This window comes from Microplitis mediator, chromosome 10 (assembly GCF_029852145.1).
Source record: "Microplitis mediator isolate UGA2020A chromosome 10, iyMicMedi2.1, whole genome shotgun sequence".
NCBI classification, from domain to species: domain Eukaryota; kingdom Metazoa; phylum Arthropoda; class Insecta; order Hymenoptera; family Braconidae; genus Microplitis; species Microplitis mediator.
Window position 1 is genome coordinate 2,437,007 of NC_079978.1, and position 17,389 is coordinate 2,454,395.

General features: G+C 32.5%; 1 protein-coding gene across 1 annotated transcript; it reads right to left on the minus strand.

Annotated features, from left to right (window-relative positions):
• Positions 1–624: 624 nt before the first annotated feature.
• LOC130675732 (uncharacterized) lies at positions 625–14,280 on the minus strand. The gene is made up of 10 exons (XM_057481569.1): positions 14,022–14,280; positions 9,602–9,844; positions 8,905–9,072; positions 8,575–8,748; positions 8,308–8,469; positions 8,023–8,230; positions 7,814–7,940; positions 5,660–5,883; positions 4,358–5,408; positions 625–2,835 (listed from the first exon to the last, which is right to left on the minus strand). Exons 2-10 carry the CDS (start codon positions 9,808–9,810, stop codon positions 2,618–2,620), a joined length of 2,541 nt encoding a protein of 846 aa, XP_057337552.1. The 5' UTR covers positions 9,811–9,844; positions 14,022–14,280; the 3' UTR covers positions 625–2,617.
• Between the last annotated feature and the right edge of the window lie 3,109 nt (positions 14,281–17,389).

Consider the following 17,389-nt stretch of genomic DNA (forward strand, 5'->3'; position numbering starts at 1 on the left):
TTAAAGGGAGAAGAATTTAAAATATTTCTAATTCGCATTTACTTTTTTATTTTTCTGGCGGCTTTTAATTAAATTATTTATTAAATTATAATTTATAAAATATTTTTTGTTCACCAGATAATTATATATTACAATCAGCACATATTTAGTTACATATAATTAATAAATAATCCGCGATGCTTAATAATTAAAGATTCAATTAATTTGAATAAACGCCTGCTCATAATTAAATTATCCTGACAATTATTAATTAATATATAAAAAGTAGAAATATTATTATAAATAAAAATCTATACATACATACATATATATGTATATATATATTAGGGTGGTCCTTATTTTGGACATTTTCGAATTTTAATGCTCCCAGAGGCTTATGTGGTTCGAAATAAATAAAAAAAAAATATCCTCAAAGTCTCAGGTCTCTATCTGAATTTTAACCCGTGCCGCACAGCGATGTAAGTTTCCCGTTTAAATAACACGGGGTTTTTGGCATTGAACAATTAATTTTTTATCCCGGCTAAAGTAATTGTTCGAAAAATTTGAAACTCTGTAGACTTTATCCTTATATCAGCAGCTACTCCTCAGAATTTTTACAGATTTTCAGCTACTATAATTTTGGGGATACAGCTTGATGAAAAAAAAGAAAAAAAATATTTTTTTTATTTTTAGCTAAAATTTTTTTCAAATAGCATATCAAATCAGTCTGCATCCTTATCAGAAGTTCCTACTTTTTTTCATTCTTGCACCTAAGTGGGTGAACGGTATATCTTTGTTGCACTAATACAGTAATCAGGAACTTTGCATTAGTGTGCAGTAAAGTGTTCCTTAAAAGGATTTTTTGAATTTATTACGATCACCTCACAAACGGTTTCAATTACGACAAAAAAAAATTCCCTCAAAGTTTGAGCTCTTAATTCCAACGGGACAACGTGCCGCAAATTTTGTTTTTGTGATTTTTTAAGTTTATTATATTTATTTATCAAAGAGATCTATTTTATTAATAATTTATTATAGTTAAAGAATTGTAAATAAATAATTATTTCGATATTATGATACACGAAACTTCTAACATTTTGTTTATTATTTAATGGTTAAAACAAATAATAAACTTAAAGGTGACGAACTTATTTGAGCAAATATTGAAAGAAATTTAATTTATTGATTATATTTACTAAATGTTAAACTAAGACATACGGCATAGATATACCGATCTCTGATATCAATTGAATGCATTATGGATTTTTGAAAAAGATACAAAGTCAAATAACATAAACAAAAATATTTCTGGAAGAAATCACAAAAAAAATTTTGCGGTAACTCTTCCCGTTAGAATTAAGAGCTTAAACTTTAAGGGAATCTTTTCTGTTGTAATTGAAACTATTTTAAGAGGTGATCGTAATAAATTCGATAAATCCTTTTAAGATACATTCTACTGCACATTAACGCATTATTGTCTTACTTAGCGAAGTGCGCTTTAATTTTTTGAAAATATTCGTTTGTTCATAAGAAAAACTCGTCCAAAGCTCCTGATTACTGTATTAGTGCAACAAAGATATGCTGTTCACCCAATTGGGTGCGAGAATGAAAAAAAGTAAAAACTTCTTATAAGCATGCAGAGTGATTTGATATGTTATTTAAAAAAAATTTTAGATAGAAATAAAAAATATTTTTTTTATTTTTTTTGATCACGCTGTACCCCCAAAATTATAGTAGCTGAAAATCTGTAAAAATTCTGAGGAGCAGCTGCTGATATAAGGATAAAGTCTACAGAGTTTCAAATTTTTCGAACAATTACTTTAGCCGGAATAAAAAATTAATTGTTCAATGCCTAAAACCCCGTGTTATTTAAATGGGAAACTTACATTGCTGTGCGGCACGGGTTAAAATTGAGATAGAGATCTGAAACTTTGAGGATATTTTTTTTCATTTATTTCGAACCACATAAGCCTCTGGGAGTATAAAAATTCAAAAATGTCCAAAATAAGGACCACCCTAATATATATACATATTTATTGGTAAATTAACAGTAATATAAATGAAAATAAATTCAAATATTTACATTATTAAAAATTAAAAAAAAAAGTTATTTATTATCAAGTATAAGCTCGTAGATTTAATTTTATTTATTTATATCTCTATCTTTATCTCCTTAATTATCGCTATCTATAAATTTATTGTCACAAGTTATTTATCGGTGTATAAATATTATTTATCCATAGGATAAATTATAAATTAATAAAACGTATTCATGACTAAATATCATGAATCGTTACCGTCAATATTCCAAACTTTCGTAATAAAAAAAAAGTCTAACGCACTTGTACAGGTTCTATAATAATTAAAGTATAAAAAAAAAATAACTGGGTATCTGCTTCTGCTCAGCAGATCCTAATTCCGTAAGTTACTTTTATAAAAACTAAACTTAGCAATTATTTATAATTATATATTATTATTATTATCATTAATCACTTATTTTATCGTTGATAACTCGGTATCACGAGTAAATAAGCAAATGATAAGACGTTTAAGTTGAGTTTTTATAAACTCAACAACTCAGACTTTGAATATTGTCTAAGGAATAATAAAATTAATACTTAAATATAACAATTATATTTTAAGATTGCCCTGACTCGGTGCTGGGTGATACTGTTGAGGTCATGATTGAAGTAACAGCTTCCGTTACTGTCGTAGATATCCTATTGATACTATCACTAATTGACGTCATTGAATGATCGTGTTCCGTGTGACCATGGGTATCATGATCCTCTTCAACGCCATGCGAGTGCCCGTGTCCATGTCCATGTCCGTGTCCATGAGAATGTGCATGGGAAGCTACAATTAAAAAATTAAATCAGCAAACAGATAAATGTTACAATAATTGATAAGAATAATAATGAGTTATAAGTTGCAGTAGTCAGCAAAAGAAAGTAAAATAAATAAAAATAAATGTTGACGCCAACGCTTTCCGGATTTACCGAAGTAGGCATAATTTTCTCTCCTCGCCGGGAAAACCAGTAGAAGTAGTGAGACAACTAGATGTATGTAATTTACGAATAGTAATTTAGGAGTATGAGAAAGCTGTCGAAAGTCGGTCGATCAACCGGCCAAGTACGTCGACCTCAACTAGGGTCCACTGTCAGTAATGGAGAAAGCACCGCTTAATACAACTAGGTCATCTATTAACTTATAACTATATATACATATATGTAAACTAGATCTTTGAGTCTATGAGGTAATAATTGTCTATATAAAATTACTGAGTAGTGTGATAAGCAAAAAATGAATTGATTATTTTTGCTTATCAGAAATATTCATCCGCAGATGAAAGCGCGCGAGTTATTTACCAGGAAGTAATGCTGGTGTTATTTATATATCTGGAAGTACCGAGGACAATGTCTAATTACGTAACACGCATCCGGAATTATTTGAATCGAGAGAACAGAATAGAGAATAGACATTTCTAGTGATCATGATCATAATGCTGATGCCACAATGCTACTGGAAAATAATTGTGTGGCACAACACTCGCGATGAAGATAGATGTTTTAAAAACAAACTGACTAATATTATTTATTATTTAACATGAAAATCGATACCGTGCTATGGAAATAGTAGAACCACTCGAATCAATAATACTCTTGAGTTGAGAGCTTCAAGTAATTTTTTAGTCTGGTTTATCGTGTACGAAATATTCACCAATCATAATGATTGGATAGATGTATATATATGATATGTAATAGAAGAAATGAACGAGACGTATTCGTAAGCGATTAATGTAACGGTGGATCAATGCCAAACGTTCATCAGCACGCGATCCACGTGGCCGTGACCCCACCTCCCATTGCTGTGACCCAGCGCCGGCTAGTTTAAGTTTTAGTTTCGTGGATGGGAATTGTATGTAGTGTAACATTAAGCTCACTCTTTCTCCAGCTGTCTCACTCTTTCACTTGCTTTTCGACTCATCGATCCACCTTTAAATCTCTTTACTTCGCTAAACAACAACTACCACCTATCGCAATGCACATACATATGTATGTGGCGCATATAACTAAAAGTAAAATCCAAGGACGTGCATGTCTTGAAATAGCACTGGGTTTAGATGCTAGTTCATCGTTAACGCCAGCAGTACAAAATGAAATGAAAGGCCTAGTATCTTTGACCTTTTGTCATAAAAATTGCTATTGCTCGAGTGAACCCATTGTTCTAGATGTTAAGTTCTTTACATAAATAAAAAAAAGTTGAATAAATGTGAGTGACTTTTCCTTTCTGTCACTTTATCGTCCTGAGTTAATTATTTTAAAAAATGTTTTAATTAACAATCGGGTCCTTGGGTGTTTTTAAGGTAAAAACTCACTGGCTAATTGAAGTCCCAGCATTAGCATGAATCCAGCAACGATAGCTGCTAATTGTAGCAGCCCACTTTTATCGTTGGCTCGCTCCCTCGCGAGGACTTCAAAAAATACGACGTACAGAAGAGTTCCTGCAGCCATGCCCTGAAGTATCGTTGGTGTTGTCCCGAGGTTTTCGCTGTCATTTTTGAAGTACCCGAGAGCAAGTCCTGAGACAATACCTAGTGGCGTCACCAGAGAAAACACAGACATGTAGCCGAGTATTGTTCTGGTGGAGGCGCCGGTGACATAAAGTTCCATTCCAACGCAAAAAGCTATCACCAATTTATGGGTAGCGATTGCGGCTGCCAGGTAGACCACTGACCCAACCGAAGGTTCTAAGCCTACCGCGAGACCTTCGAATATCGCGTGGAATGACAGGGCGACAACTGTCAGCAGTCCGCGAACTGACGTGTCCGCGTGAGCGTGACTGTGGGATCCGTGTGCGTGGGAATGGTAGCTAGGAGGTGCGACGAACTGGTCATCTTCGCGACCTGCGTCCACTGGGGGTTCCATCGACGGTGACGACTGAATAAACACTGCCGGCAGCACATCATTTTTGTTTACTTCTCCACGACTGGTCGGCGATTCGCTATTTATTGTTTTGTTGTTACTGTTTTTATCTTCATCCTCATCGTCGTATCTCAATTTTCCAATATTCCAAGAGGTTGGAGACGACGCTTTTTTGCTCGTCGCGACAGTTGTTATTGTGGTGGTTGACGCAGAGACGGGCGCTTGTTTGTTGCATCTTCTTACGGAAACAGTCCGATAGAGCAGGTCCTCTGAAGATGAATTTTTTCCGGTCAAAGTCGCGTGGACGGTCTCCTCGACAAAGTACACCAGGAAAAATCCAATGCAAAAAAGTAACTCGGCCATACTTAAAGTCCCAATGCTGAGCAGTTGTCCGTTTGACTGATGTCGTTCTACGCTCTGGCGAACTTCTGGTGCCAAATGAAGAAATGTCGTGAATAACAAAACTCCACCGCCGAAACACAGTAATAATGATGTCAGCAAACCCTAATTAAAATATATCATTTTAAAATCTTAATAATATTTTTTTAGATTTAATTTATGTAATTTTAAGTCTTTTAAATTTATTAGTTTCTTCGAACGTTGGACTTTCGTGCGTTTTATTTAAACGTATCAGTCGGATTAGATAAAAATATCTTGAGGAAGATATTAATGGATCTTACGAGCGATCAAAGTGTTCGAAGAAACTCAACGAGTGATTAAAAAATTTTGAATATTATTTTTAAAATAATTTTTACCTGCGTTGTCTTGTCAATCGTCGAAGAGGCTTCGGTAGAAGTGCTAGAGCAATTTGAAAGAGCGCATTTCTGCCGCCGTCTGAATCTGCAGCGTCCAATAATCAGGGGCAGAATTCCCAATCCCAGTGAACCGATTCCGAGAATAAACATCGCGGCTATTTTCGCGAGTAGTAAAGACGTTTGAGTCGTCTGATACGACCCCGCAGCTCCTGAATTATCCATTTCTTAATTTGGATGCCTATTTCAATAGTATTGTCAACGGCAATGTTCTCTCGGATGTCTTATTTATAACTGACACAGTGGACCCGGAGGAAGAGTTTTATTTCTCAAACGTGCGTTGACCGCCGTCAAGTTATCACTGCCCGTTGAATTCCCCTCGGAGAGTGCGTTACATGAATTAGTTTATTTAACTCGATAGTGATATCATCTTGAAACAACACATCCTAGACATTCAAAACGTAAAGTTGACAACAACGCTCTGTCAATAGTAACGGAAAAAATGTAAATAATATAAAATTAATACAAATCGTTATCTTCTGCTCATAGTCCGTCACTACCGATTTTCTCACTTATTTCCTCCCACATATTTAACTCGGATATCTTGTCAAAGTTTACTTTACGATTCTTGTCAACAATATATTAAAATAAAAAAATAATATACATCTATGTGATACCGCTTATCTTACGACGAAATTACATACAAGCTGAGTCGCATTATCTTCAAAGTCAATTGTCGACGTAATACATATTTTGAATTTACCTCCGTTGCATTATCAGCACAGTAGTAGTTATCGGCGCATTAAAAAATAACTTATATAAACTTTACATCATGATCTGATCCTTGTAAAATATCTTGCAGACCATAAATAAAAATTTTCATTCACCAAAATATTATTTATTTATTTATTTATTGTCTTATTAAAAATAAAAATCACTGACACGTGTCCTCATTGAGTAATTTATGAGTCTGTCCGTAAAAGGTATTATGACATCAGCAGACGGTCCAGAAGCACCTGGTGGCTCATTAGCTCATGCCGAATTCCATAAACCGCGAGTGTGACGTGCGAACGTCCTCGCGAATAATCGAGCAGCGAACTAAACTGAGTGTCGAGACTACTCGTGGTGTGGGTCGCGGTAGTAGAGTCGGTATGCTGTCGAGTAGTCAGAGAGTGCCTTGTTGCGGGCTATCCCTTCGCACGTCTTACGTCGCCACATCCATCTATCCACTCCCCTTCCACGATCAAAACTACGTTTTCACGACAAATCGCGTTTCCCCTCCTCTTCCTCCTCCTCGGCGACCTGCACCTCGCGAATTCCCCTTTCTCACTTTGGTTGCATGCATGTATGAAGAATATTACTCTCTCTCACAACATCATCCTCCTCCACAGTCAACAGTCCAGTCCTCAGCGACTCACACACATTCCAGCTCATCACTGTCGGTCACTATTATTACATAGTACACATATATATATATAAACTACATAACTTCCATATCTCCACAGCCAGAGCTATTGTTTCCTCATTGTTTTTATGCCCATTGTAATACTGAAAGTCGGAGAGCGTGAATCAAAACATCGATGTTGTAACAATCATTTAAGATATGTAAATAACTTTAAATTATAAATTTCCTTGTACAAAATACCTGTGAATTGTATATTTATTTTTTTTTTCTCAATACATAAACTCTATTAATAAGTAAATAGGACAGATGACGTTTAAGATTGCCACTGACTTACTTATTCTTCATTGTCGATATTCACCTACATTATTTAACTAGATCCAAGTATTTTATTGTCATTTCTCAATTATCATTTTAACGACAATTTAATGCCACGTATAGACACGTATTTTTATATTAAATAATAGTGTAGCTCAGCTTACACTTTTATCACATATTTATCTTAATTTTTTGCTTACTCACATAGTGACGTAAAAGGGGGTCTCGATACGAGTCCATTGGATTCTATTTAGAAGTGACGTACTCGGATTTTAAAATACAAAATTAAAAACCCATACAAACGTCTCAGATGTTTTTTTAATCCGCGATACCTCTTGGAGGACCGGTTCGTTGACGTCAACTCAGACCAACAACAACAACACCAGCAACATTTGTATGATAGTTATTTGAAATAAAAAAAAAGCTGCGTAACTTACTCGCTATCTGTAGTCCAAACATGAGTATAAAACCAATGATGATTGATAAGTACTGATGGAGACCATCGCGGTTGTGATGTAATATCTCGAAAAATACGACGTAGAGGAGTGTGCCCGTAGCTATTCCCTGTAGTATTTTATTTATTTAATATTAATTTGTTTTTTTTTTTAAATATTTCGTAATGGCTCTTACTGATGCCTAAAATTACCTGAAGAATTACGGGAAGAGGTCCGCTGGCTGCTGGACTATCCCCGCCGACGAGAAGCATTCCGATACCAATACCCATTGGCGAGACAATTGCGAATGTACAGACGTAGATAATACTTAAGCACTGGTGTGTCCTTGAAGCAACCAGTTCAACTCCAATGCAGAACGCAATGACGAATTTGTGAGCTGCCACTGCGGCAAACATGTACCTGTAGATAATTTATTTAATATTATAATTATTTTGGTCTTGTCGCTGATAAAATATTTAGCTTAAGGTGTCAATTACCAGACGTCATTGGCAGACCCTTCTAGCCCTATTGCGAGTCCTTCAAATAGTTCATGAACAGACAGACCGAGTACTATCAGCAAACCTCTCAGTGAACTTATTACAAAATCATGATGATCGTTTATTGCTGCTGCCGGTAAATGGGTATGGCCATGACCGTAACTTTAAGTAAATAAATAAAATAAATATTTAAAAATATTATTGAAGATGCAAAGTTTGTATTTATAATTATTAATTTTATGAATTATTTATCAACTCATTAATTACCCGTGAGAATGACCATGATGTGTATGACCAACGGCGCAGCCTTGGTTATTCTCAACCAAATCATTAGTACTGTGATTAACATCTTTTTCTGGATGATGATGATGTGCGACGTGATTTTCACGGTGGCGTAATTTTGTGTGGACTATTTCCTCTACTAGATACATTATGAAGAACCTAAAATATTTTCAAATTACAATTGCGTATATATTTTTTTTAATTAATATTCTGACTTTGAACTTGAATTGCGATGCAATAAACAATAAGGATGTAATTATTATTCGTGAGCGAGTGGGATTTATATCGAGGTAAGATAAAAATTGAGTCACTTACCCGGTGCAGACAAACGCTTCGGCGAGAGGAAAATTGAACTTGGGAAGTTCACCGCGTTCGGAGAGTAAGCCAACACTTTCTACGACCTCTGGCAGCATGTGGAGAAATGTTGTGCAAAATAAAACACCTCCGCCAAATCCTAGAAGCATTCCTACTATTCTCGAGGATCTGTTTTAAAAAAAAATATTTTATTATTCATAACAATTACGCTGTCAATAATTGGGAGTGAATATGGATTTTATTTCAATTCGAATTCAGAATTCTGGAGTTTGAAAAAAATCACTTCGCATATGGAGTAAAAGGGGACTTTTTTTTACGTAGAGTAATTTCGGAGTGATACGGATTTAATTTTAATGTTCAACTCTTTTCTGGAGTTAATTTTACTCTAGAGAAGCTAACAGACAACTGGCAATTTACGGATTTTTTTTTCAGCAAATCAATTAAAAAAAAAAAAAAAAAAAAATATGCACATGTAGAAAATTTAAAAAACTATAGGTGCAATTTTTTGAAATATTTTTTTTTTCATTATTTATCATTTAGAAAAAAATCCAAAAATTATTAGACGTCAGCTAATTCCAGTATCATTAAGAAATTTCCATTCACTCCGAAAATTTTTTAGAGTACAATTACGAGAGCTTTAAAATTGAGAACAATAAATTATTGCGCCACATTGAAAGTGGATAAAAAAAATAGTTACCTTGGATTTCCACTTTTGTCGGACGTGCCCCAGTTAAAACACTTGCCCAGTTGGATGGGAATAATTCCCATAATGGTACTGACCACACACAAAACAACCATGGTCACGGCTTTTGCCATAAGCACCGTCGACGGGTTGAGGACATCCTCCACGTGTATGTTAATTTTTTGACCATCAATCCCGGCGATGTCTTCATGATGCGGCGCCATAGCTCACTAACACCTCCACTGGCGGGCAGACTTTCTGTAAAGTTAAAATAAATATTAAAAATCGTTAAAGTAAAATCCTTGAAGATAAACTGATAAAGTAAAACCACCTGGGGCAAATATAAATTTTACAAGTACAATAAAGTGTATGTGTATAGTTGGTAGTGGTACTTGGAAGTAATTAAAATAACTCCGCTCGAACTATCATCAGTGTAACGCAACGAAATAAAATATTTTTAAACGCTTAATAAAATTATTTAGTAACAAGTTATCATGCTCGTGTCATTAAGTATACTGATGAGTACTTAAATACAAATGATAAACGTTTAGTTGAGGTTTAACATCAGCTGCTGCTCATACAGTTGCTCAGCTGGTCCGCCAATCATTTTTATTATTCAATAAAAATATTTGGAAATGGTTACACACTTCAATAATTTTTAATTTAAATATTTATCGTATAGTTGATGTCATCTGGCTAATAAATTACCGAGAAAAATATCGATATAAATTGTTATTAATCAAATTATACTAATAATAAATTTTTAAGTTGTGTGGTAAGATAATGACTGATGATAAATCATCCCAGTGATGAGTATTTAAAATATATAAATAATTACTTTTAAATTAATAAGATGTAAATGTAAATTTACACGGTTCGAATTTTTCTTTATTTTCAAGGATAATTGTCATGGAAGTTTAATTGAATTTATTTATTTTAATTTGATATCGACTTTTGGAAAATTCAAAAAATTAGAGCGTAATTTTAATGAAAATGAAATGTGACGAGTATAAGTTCGATGTGATCAACCAAAATTGAGTTTGATTTTAATTCAAAAAATTTTTTAAATACAGTACTTATTTTTTTTTTGAAAAACTTTAAGTAGTTTTTGGTAATCGCGAGTTTATTAAAGTCTTGCTATGAAATTTCTTGTATTTAAAAATTAATTATACATGAAAAAAAAAATTTTTGAATTGCAATTATAGTTTTTCAAAAAATGTCAGCTTGAAAATTTATTTACTTCTGGACAATGAAAAGAAAATAAATTGTGATTTAAATTTTTACGATTCTGAAATTAGCAGACAATTAAAAAGCTTTGGATTTTCTTTTGAACAATTAAATTTGAAGAAAAAAAAAACTAAAAATATGCACATGTAGAAAATTTAAAAGACTACAAGTGCATTTTTTAAAAATATTTTTTTTTATAATTTATCGTTTGTTAAAAAATCAAAAAATTATTAGACGTCGGCTAATTTCAGTATCATTAATTTTTGAAATTTATCACTTGGAAATTGATAGTAAGTAAAAATAAAGTATACAAATAAATGAATTTATTAATTTGCTTGAAGTAAAAATAAAAATTTTCACCAAGTGAAAAATATATATATAATATATGTAATAGAGAGCACTTGTTTCGGGTTAAATTTAGTCCGGAAGAATACGATTTCTCAGCCACGCTGTAACGATTTTTTTCAATCAGCCAAATGAATTGCCAAGAGACACGAACACTGGCCATAAGTTATCAAGCATCAGCATTAGCATCAGCATCAGCAGTCGGTCCGGAATGGGACGGAATATAGATGACAATAATAAAGAATAAAGAGCGAATGAACGTGGACACACGAATTGAATTGTCTGATACAGTAAAGAGTCTTGATTACACATATATATTATTATACACATAGCAAGGCAGTAAAATGCGAATCGGCGTGGGCAGTAAGTACATTCATCCGGGAATGGACATTTATAATAAAGAGAAAAGTGAGTAAGAGTACATACGCAATCGATCTTCAAATTATTCCTATTTATTTGTCTCTGTTCTTTCCGCCTCTCCCCACTGTCTTTTAAATATTCAATAAATATTAATTTATTATTATTATTTTTTTTTTTTCTCAGCGGAGTTGATTTAAATCACCGCGGGAATCGCGTAATTACTACTAACTGTCTCCGTCCATGACATATTCAGATATATACGTATCTGGTATCATCTCTCAATCTTCCTAATCGACGAGTACGTGGTGATAAGAAGTTGACATTTATTGCTGGGCAATAATAACCGCGTCAGCTGTACGACTAATCGTTTAATTTGTCTTATAATTATGCGCTGAAAGAAACGTAATATTTTATCTAGAAAAAAAAAGAAAATTTCAAAATAATTTATTACAGAGCCGGCTATTTTTAAAATTTAACGCCTTAAGCGCCACAAGATTATGTCATATTTATGAAATAAATTTAGCCGTGGAAGAAAAAAAATAATTTGTTGAAAGACTCGTAGATATTGCGGTCAGAGCACCGGACCAGCGACTTTGTCTTCACAACTTTGTAATGTAATTCAATAAATAATAATGTAAGGTCGCGACAGCCGTTCAATCATCGGCCGCAAAGGTCGTCGATTAATAAAACGCAAATAGTTTTGTTATTTGCAGCCTATTATAAAGATTGTTGCAGTAGCATGTGTGTCTGGTTGATGCAGTGAAAGTATTCGCGAATAATTAGCGAAGGGGAAGCCGCGAGCTACTTTACCAGAGAATAAATATGTCTTTATATATTTAACAGGAGATTTGTTCAAGGCAATCATCGTGACTGGCATACAAGCTTGTGAAGTTTACAAGGGATAAAATGTATATATAACAGTCGAGTTAAATGTGTTGAGTTAAATCTCGTCCAGCGATTCCGGTTTTACTCGCTGGTAATTGCCCGTCTATTTGGACAATCGCTGGGAAGCCCGGGACGATCGGGGAATTCCGTAAAATGAAGAATGCACTACGTATCAGACTGGAGAAGACTGAAAACCATTGACTGCCGACTACAGACAACGTTATTACACTGACGCATTTATAAATATATATTATCTTCCTACGTGATAATTGTGTTAATAGTAATAGTAGTTATTAAAAAAAATTTATGATCAAGCGGAAATAATTATTGCTACAATTATGTATTTGTCTGCTGACAAATATTGATAATAATGATAATTAAGGGGAACTCCTGCAGATTGATTTTGTAATCTGATTTAATATCAATGATCAATTCAATAAATAATTTTAAGTAAAATTAATACCTTGTTGACAAAACTAAATATGTCTGATTTCACAAATCGAGTCTTCTTATCACAGAAAAATCTTAAATAAATTTGGTTTTTTTTTTTGTAAAAGTAGAAATTTTGCGAAAAAAAATTTTAATATGAACTCACGTGAAATATTTCTTTATGCTTCGAGATCAATTATTGGAGAACGTTCGTCAGCTATGATCGAGTTTACCAGACGATTAGTGTACATATATTAAAGTAGAAAATTTATATTGCCTATGGGATGATTCAGGTGTGAACTAAATCGTAAAATCGTGTGTATGTATATATATACATACACAGTAAGACTTTATTTGTGGTAATTCTGACATCATCGAACTAATAAAATTCACGATAAATTTAAATAGATTATGCACAGCTGCATTAAAATATATATTTTTTTTCTATTTTTCAAATAAAATTTTTGTAAATTGTGAAAAAAAAAATTTTATTAATGCGTTCAAAATTTTTTATCTCAATCGTTTTGAAAAATATGACATAATAATTATTATTTAAAGATAAAAAAAAAATTAAATATTTTTGTATTTCGCGGACCATTTTGATAACATTATTTTCATGCAAATTAATTATTTACGTATATATGTATATATCTATATATATACGCTTTACGTCTTGAGAGTTTTAAAAAAACAAAAAAAAATGTTTTTTTATTTTCATTACTAAATTTAATCTCACGGTCATCACACACATAAAGTGTCGCGATAAATATATTTTGTTACAGTTATCGGTACTTAAATTTTCATGACAACTTGCGGGACATTTCTAACAGTATATAATGTAAATTATTAGAAAACAAAAATGAAAAAAAAATTTTAAAATTGACAGGCATGACTCAGGTCCGTCAGAATCAAAAATACATTTATCAGACATACACAAACCTGCCGTGAATACAAATGAACAAAAAAACTGTTTACTAGGAAATACACGCAGTTGTCTTCACGGAAAAACCGATTCTTATATTATCCTCATTATAATTAATTCAAACATCTATTAGCATCTTCGATTATTTTACTACTTATTGCTTAATGATTGTTACCACTAATAAAAAACGTTATGACACAGCTATCTAACAACAATTCACTATCGTAAAAGATTCAAATAATTTTAAAAAAATATTTTACTACTCACAAAATGTATAACTACCGTCTGGACGCCAACTGTTGGTATTAGCAAACTAACCAAATGTTCAAAAGTGTGCTTGTGAAAATTCAGACCTTTTCCGGTTCGGCTTAGAGGGCTCAGAGTGACCATGAACCATAGTACTGATAGACCCAAAGCAATTAGACCTATCCCGTATTTATATTCACAAAATTACTCAGAAGCCCTTTTATGAGTACCGACAGTTGTTAAATGTGTCAGAGTATACTTATTTTTAATATTCAGTGTAAGTCCAATTATTCAAAAATTCAAATAACTTCCCGCTCAAGACAATAATAGAAAACTAAACCAAAAAGAGTGGGAGTTTGAAAAGAATGACGAAACTTCCCTTAGAATTACTTCTTCTATATATAATACATATATGTATGCATGTATATATGTATATATAGTAAAATATTGAAATAGATAAAAAAGTATAAAAATAAAAATTTAAAAATAAATTCTCGACTATTTAAAAGTAATAATAAAGTATCGGTACCAAGCCCAATAGCTCAAAGCAATGTTCTTATTACAAATGATTTACATGAGAAAGCAACGGATGACTGACTTGCTGTCCATCTAACATAGCAGTTATAATGTATAGTATTGAGAAACAGCTTGCGTCCGCTTTACGGGGATTCACGCAACGTGGATTAGATGTTTAGTGATATGGTGATTGTGTAGGCGCACAAACCACCGAGACTTCACTTATGCACATTATTATTATGTAGTAGGGAATCCACTGAGTCTGCGTTCTAAGAACTATATTATACCCCGTAAGAATTTAACTGCATAAGCATTTTCCTTATAAACGTCAAAACAATTGTGATAATAATATAATAGGAATAGATGTTAATAATTATATAAATTGCGCGATAAAAATAATTGCCGGTGATAAATTTAAAAATACACGGGTCGATGTAGAAACAGGAAGGACGACAATGTAAACAAACGAATATTGCAATACGGGTTTACCTGTCACTCAACCGCGGATTTAATATTTTGTTAATTTTTTTATTTCAATTAATTTGTTAAGATGACATTTGAATTTTTAAGCGCGAAAGTTATTTGAGTAATTTTATTTTAAAATACTTATCGAAGGACATCTGTCATATTTTATTAACTTATAATTGTTATCGATAAATTTCTAAAGACAATCGAGTGATCTTTTGTTGGATCTTTATCATCTAATACTCAGAGTTTAAAAATTTAATCTAGAGCAGATCAATCGATAATTTATTTGCTGGATTATTTACAACAATCGATTAAAATAAAATATTAAATAGTAAAACTCACGTGTCACGTGGTGGTGTCCAACTATTTTTTGTAAGTTCACTTTTTAAATCACGATAAATAAATTTGAAATAAAAAATAAAATTGAATAGGTGGGGGATTTATTATCTGTTGGTGCAGGTAAGTTTGAATTACAGAGACGCAATATAAATGTTGTTTTTAGTTTATGTTGTGTTGTTGTTGCGGTGAGACTGAGATATATAAGAGGAGAAGAATCTTGTTCAAGTCACGGCAAGTTGATGCGCGAAATTGGCGCCGCGAAGAAGAATAAACGGCTTATGGACTCTCTGGGACCTCGTCTCTTACCTTTCCACGGTGAATTCCCCCGTTCGCATCATAATGCATTGCCTCAGGACCAATTGGCTTCACTTCACCCTGACTTCCCCACTCGTCTATACCCCAACTCACCAATTCCTTTCCTCAACCAGCACATTCTATTTTCCAATAAGCTTCGATATACGTCATTTATGTATCAATATTTATAATCACAGAACTTGTGTAGGCGTCTTGTAATTAATTAAGCAAAATATATTTTTTCCCATGCTAAATTTTTTAATTCACGTCTTCTTGTTTCCGCAAACTTTCAGTCGTTAGATAACTAATTTACTTAATTATAAACTTGTTTATTTATTTAAAGTAAATATTAGTAATTGTTTAGGAGCAATGGTCTATTGAATGTCGCATTGTGCAAAGAAGAAATAATTGCAAGCTGTTTATTGATGTACTTCCATGTTGTACGCAAATTTCAAGGCCGCAGAGGGTAATGCGATGCACTTGTATGAAATTATAATGAGATGCCATTATAAATTTATTATTTTATCGCATCTGCGTATGATTAAATCGTCAGGTCATTTAGATAACTCAAGTATTTATTATTATTAATGTTAAATAATCTTGATTGTCTGTTAATTCGTTAGTGAATTTTTTTTTTTTACTTCAGCTTTTGTATTCGAAAAAACACTGCAAGCCCTTATTTAATAAAATAAAAAGGATTTTTGAATTTACTGATCACGGTTACGGAAAATGCATAAAGCGCTCGGAGATTGAGAGACAAGTACAGGTGAATTACGTAGGAGAGCGCATGGTCGAAAAGTTTCTCGATTGCAGACACTTGTTTTAGACAAAATCATATAGTCAAGTCTTAACAAGGAAAATAAAACTTTAAGAGATACTACAGATAATTTTTGTAGGCCAGCTAAGGTCATGATGTCAGAAAAATTCGAATTCTGTCCGATTTAGACTTTTTTTTGAAGAAGTAGATAATAATTAATTTTGAATCGAAAGAAAAAGAAAACAATCGATACTACAATTTTTTCATTACTGTATTGAAGGGCCGAGGTGTCTCTCCCTCGTTTTTCGGGCGTTAGTTTCATTCAAATTTAATTTCTGACCGATTTCCATGTATTCGAAAAAATTTCAAAACGAAGTGAACACTCAGTAAAATTTGATTTAAAAAAAAAATTACTGACGACGGTACAAGAGGATTTCAATTTTTTCGGTTGAGAATAGACATGGCTGGTAGTTTTTTTATTATCCGTCTGTAATTTATCTATTTATATATTAATGCCAAGTAATTAACTAAAAAAGATAAAGATACACTTAAAAGAGCTAATCACTACATATCTTTATCACTAGCACGTAAGCGTCACGTTGCTTGTCTTTGTTCTATAAAAGCAATCTTCTGATCAAATTGAAGTTTGTATAGTTTGAGCATTCAGACATTTTTTAAATTTCAATTCGAGTGGGGTTCATAAATTCCATTGTTTAAATAAAACAATAGATAAGCAATTTAGATAGGTAATCTATACAGCTTTTAATGACCATACTCACCTCATATTCTCTCTTTTTTAACTTATATACTAGTATATATTTTTTATTTCACTTATAAAACTTAATTCTATCTGCTAATCATTCTATTATTACCATAAATTATACTATTTTTCCAAGAATTAACGGATTAATGTATAAATAAATATGAATAACATTAATTTGATCCATTTCTTTACGTAAAAAAGGCCTATTGTATAATCAGATAGTATAATAAAATATATAAAGGTCACAGAAAG

Bases quoted from the DNA above. Each gene is read 5' to 3' on its own strand.
- LOC130675732 (XM_057481569.1), bottom strand. From the start codon at position 9,810: ATGGCGCCGCATCATGAAGACATCGCCGGGATTGATGGTCAAAAAATT. The intron at 5,409-5,659 runs GTAAAAATTATT...TATTTTAATTAG, and splicing joins CGATTGACAAGACAACGCAG to GGTTTGCTGACATCATTATT. The intron at 2,836-4,357 runs GTGAGTTTTTAC...TTTTAATTGTAG, and splicing joins GCTGGGACTTCAATTAGCCA to CTTCCCATGCACATTCTCAT.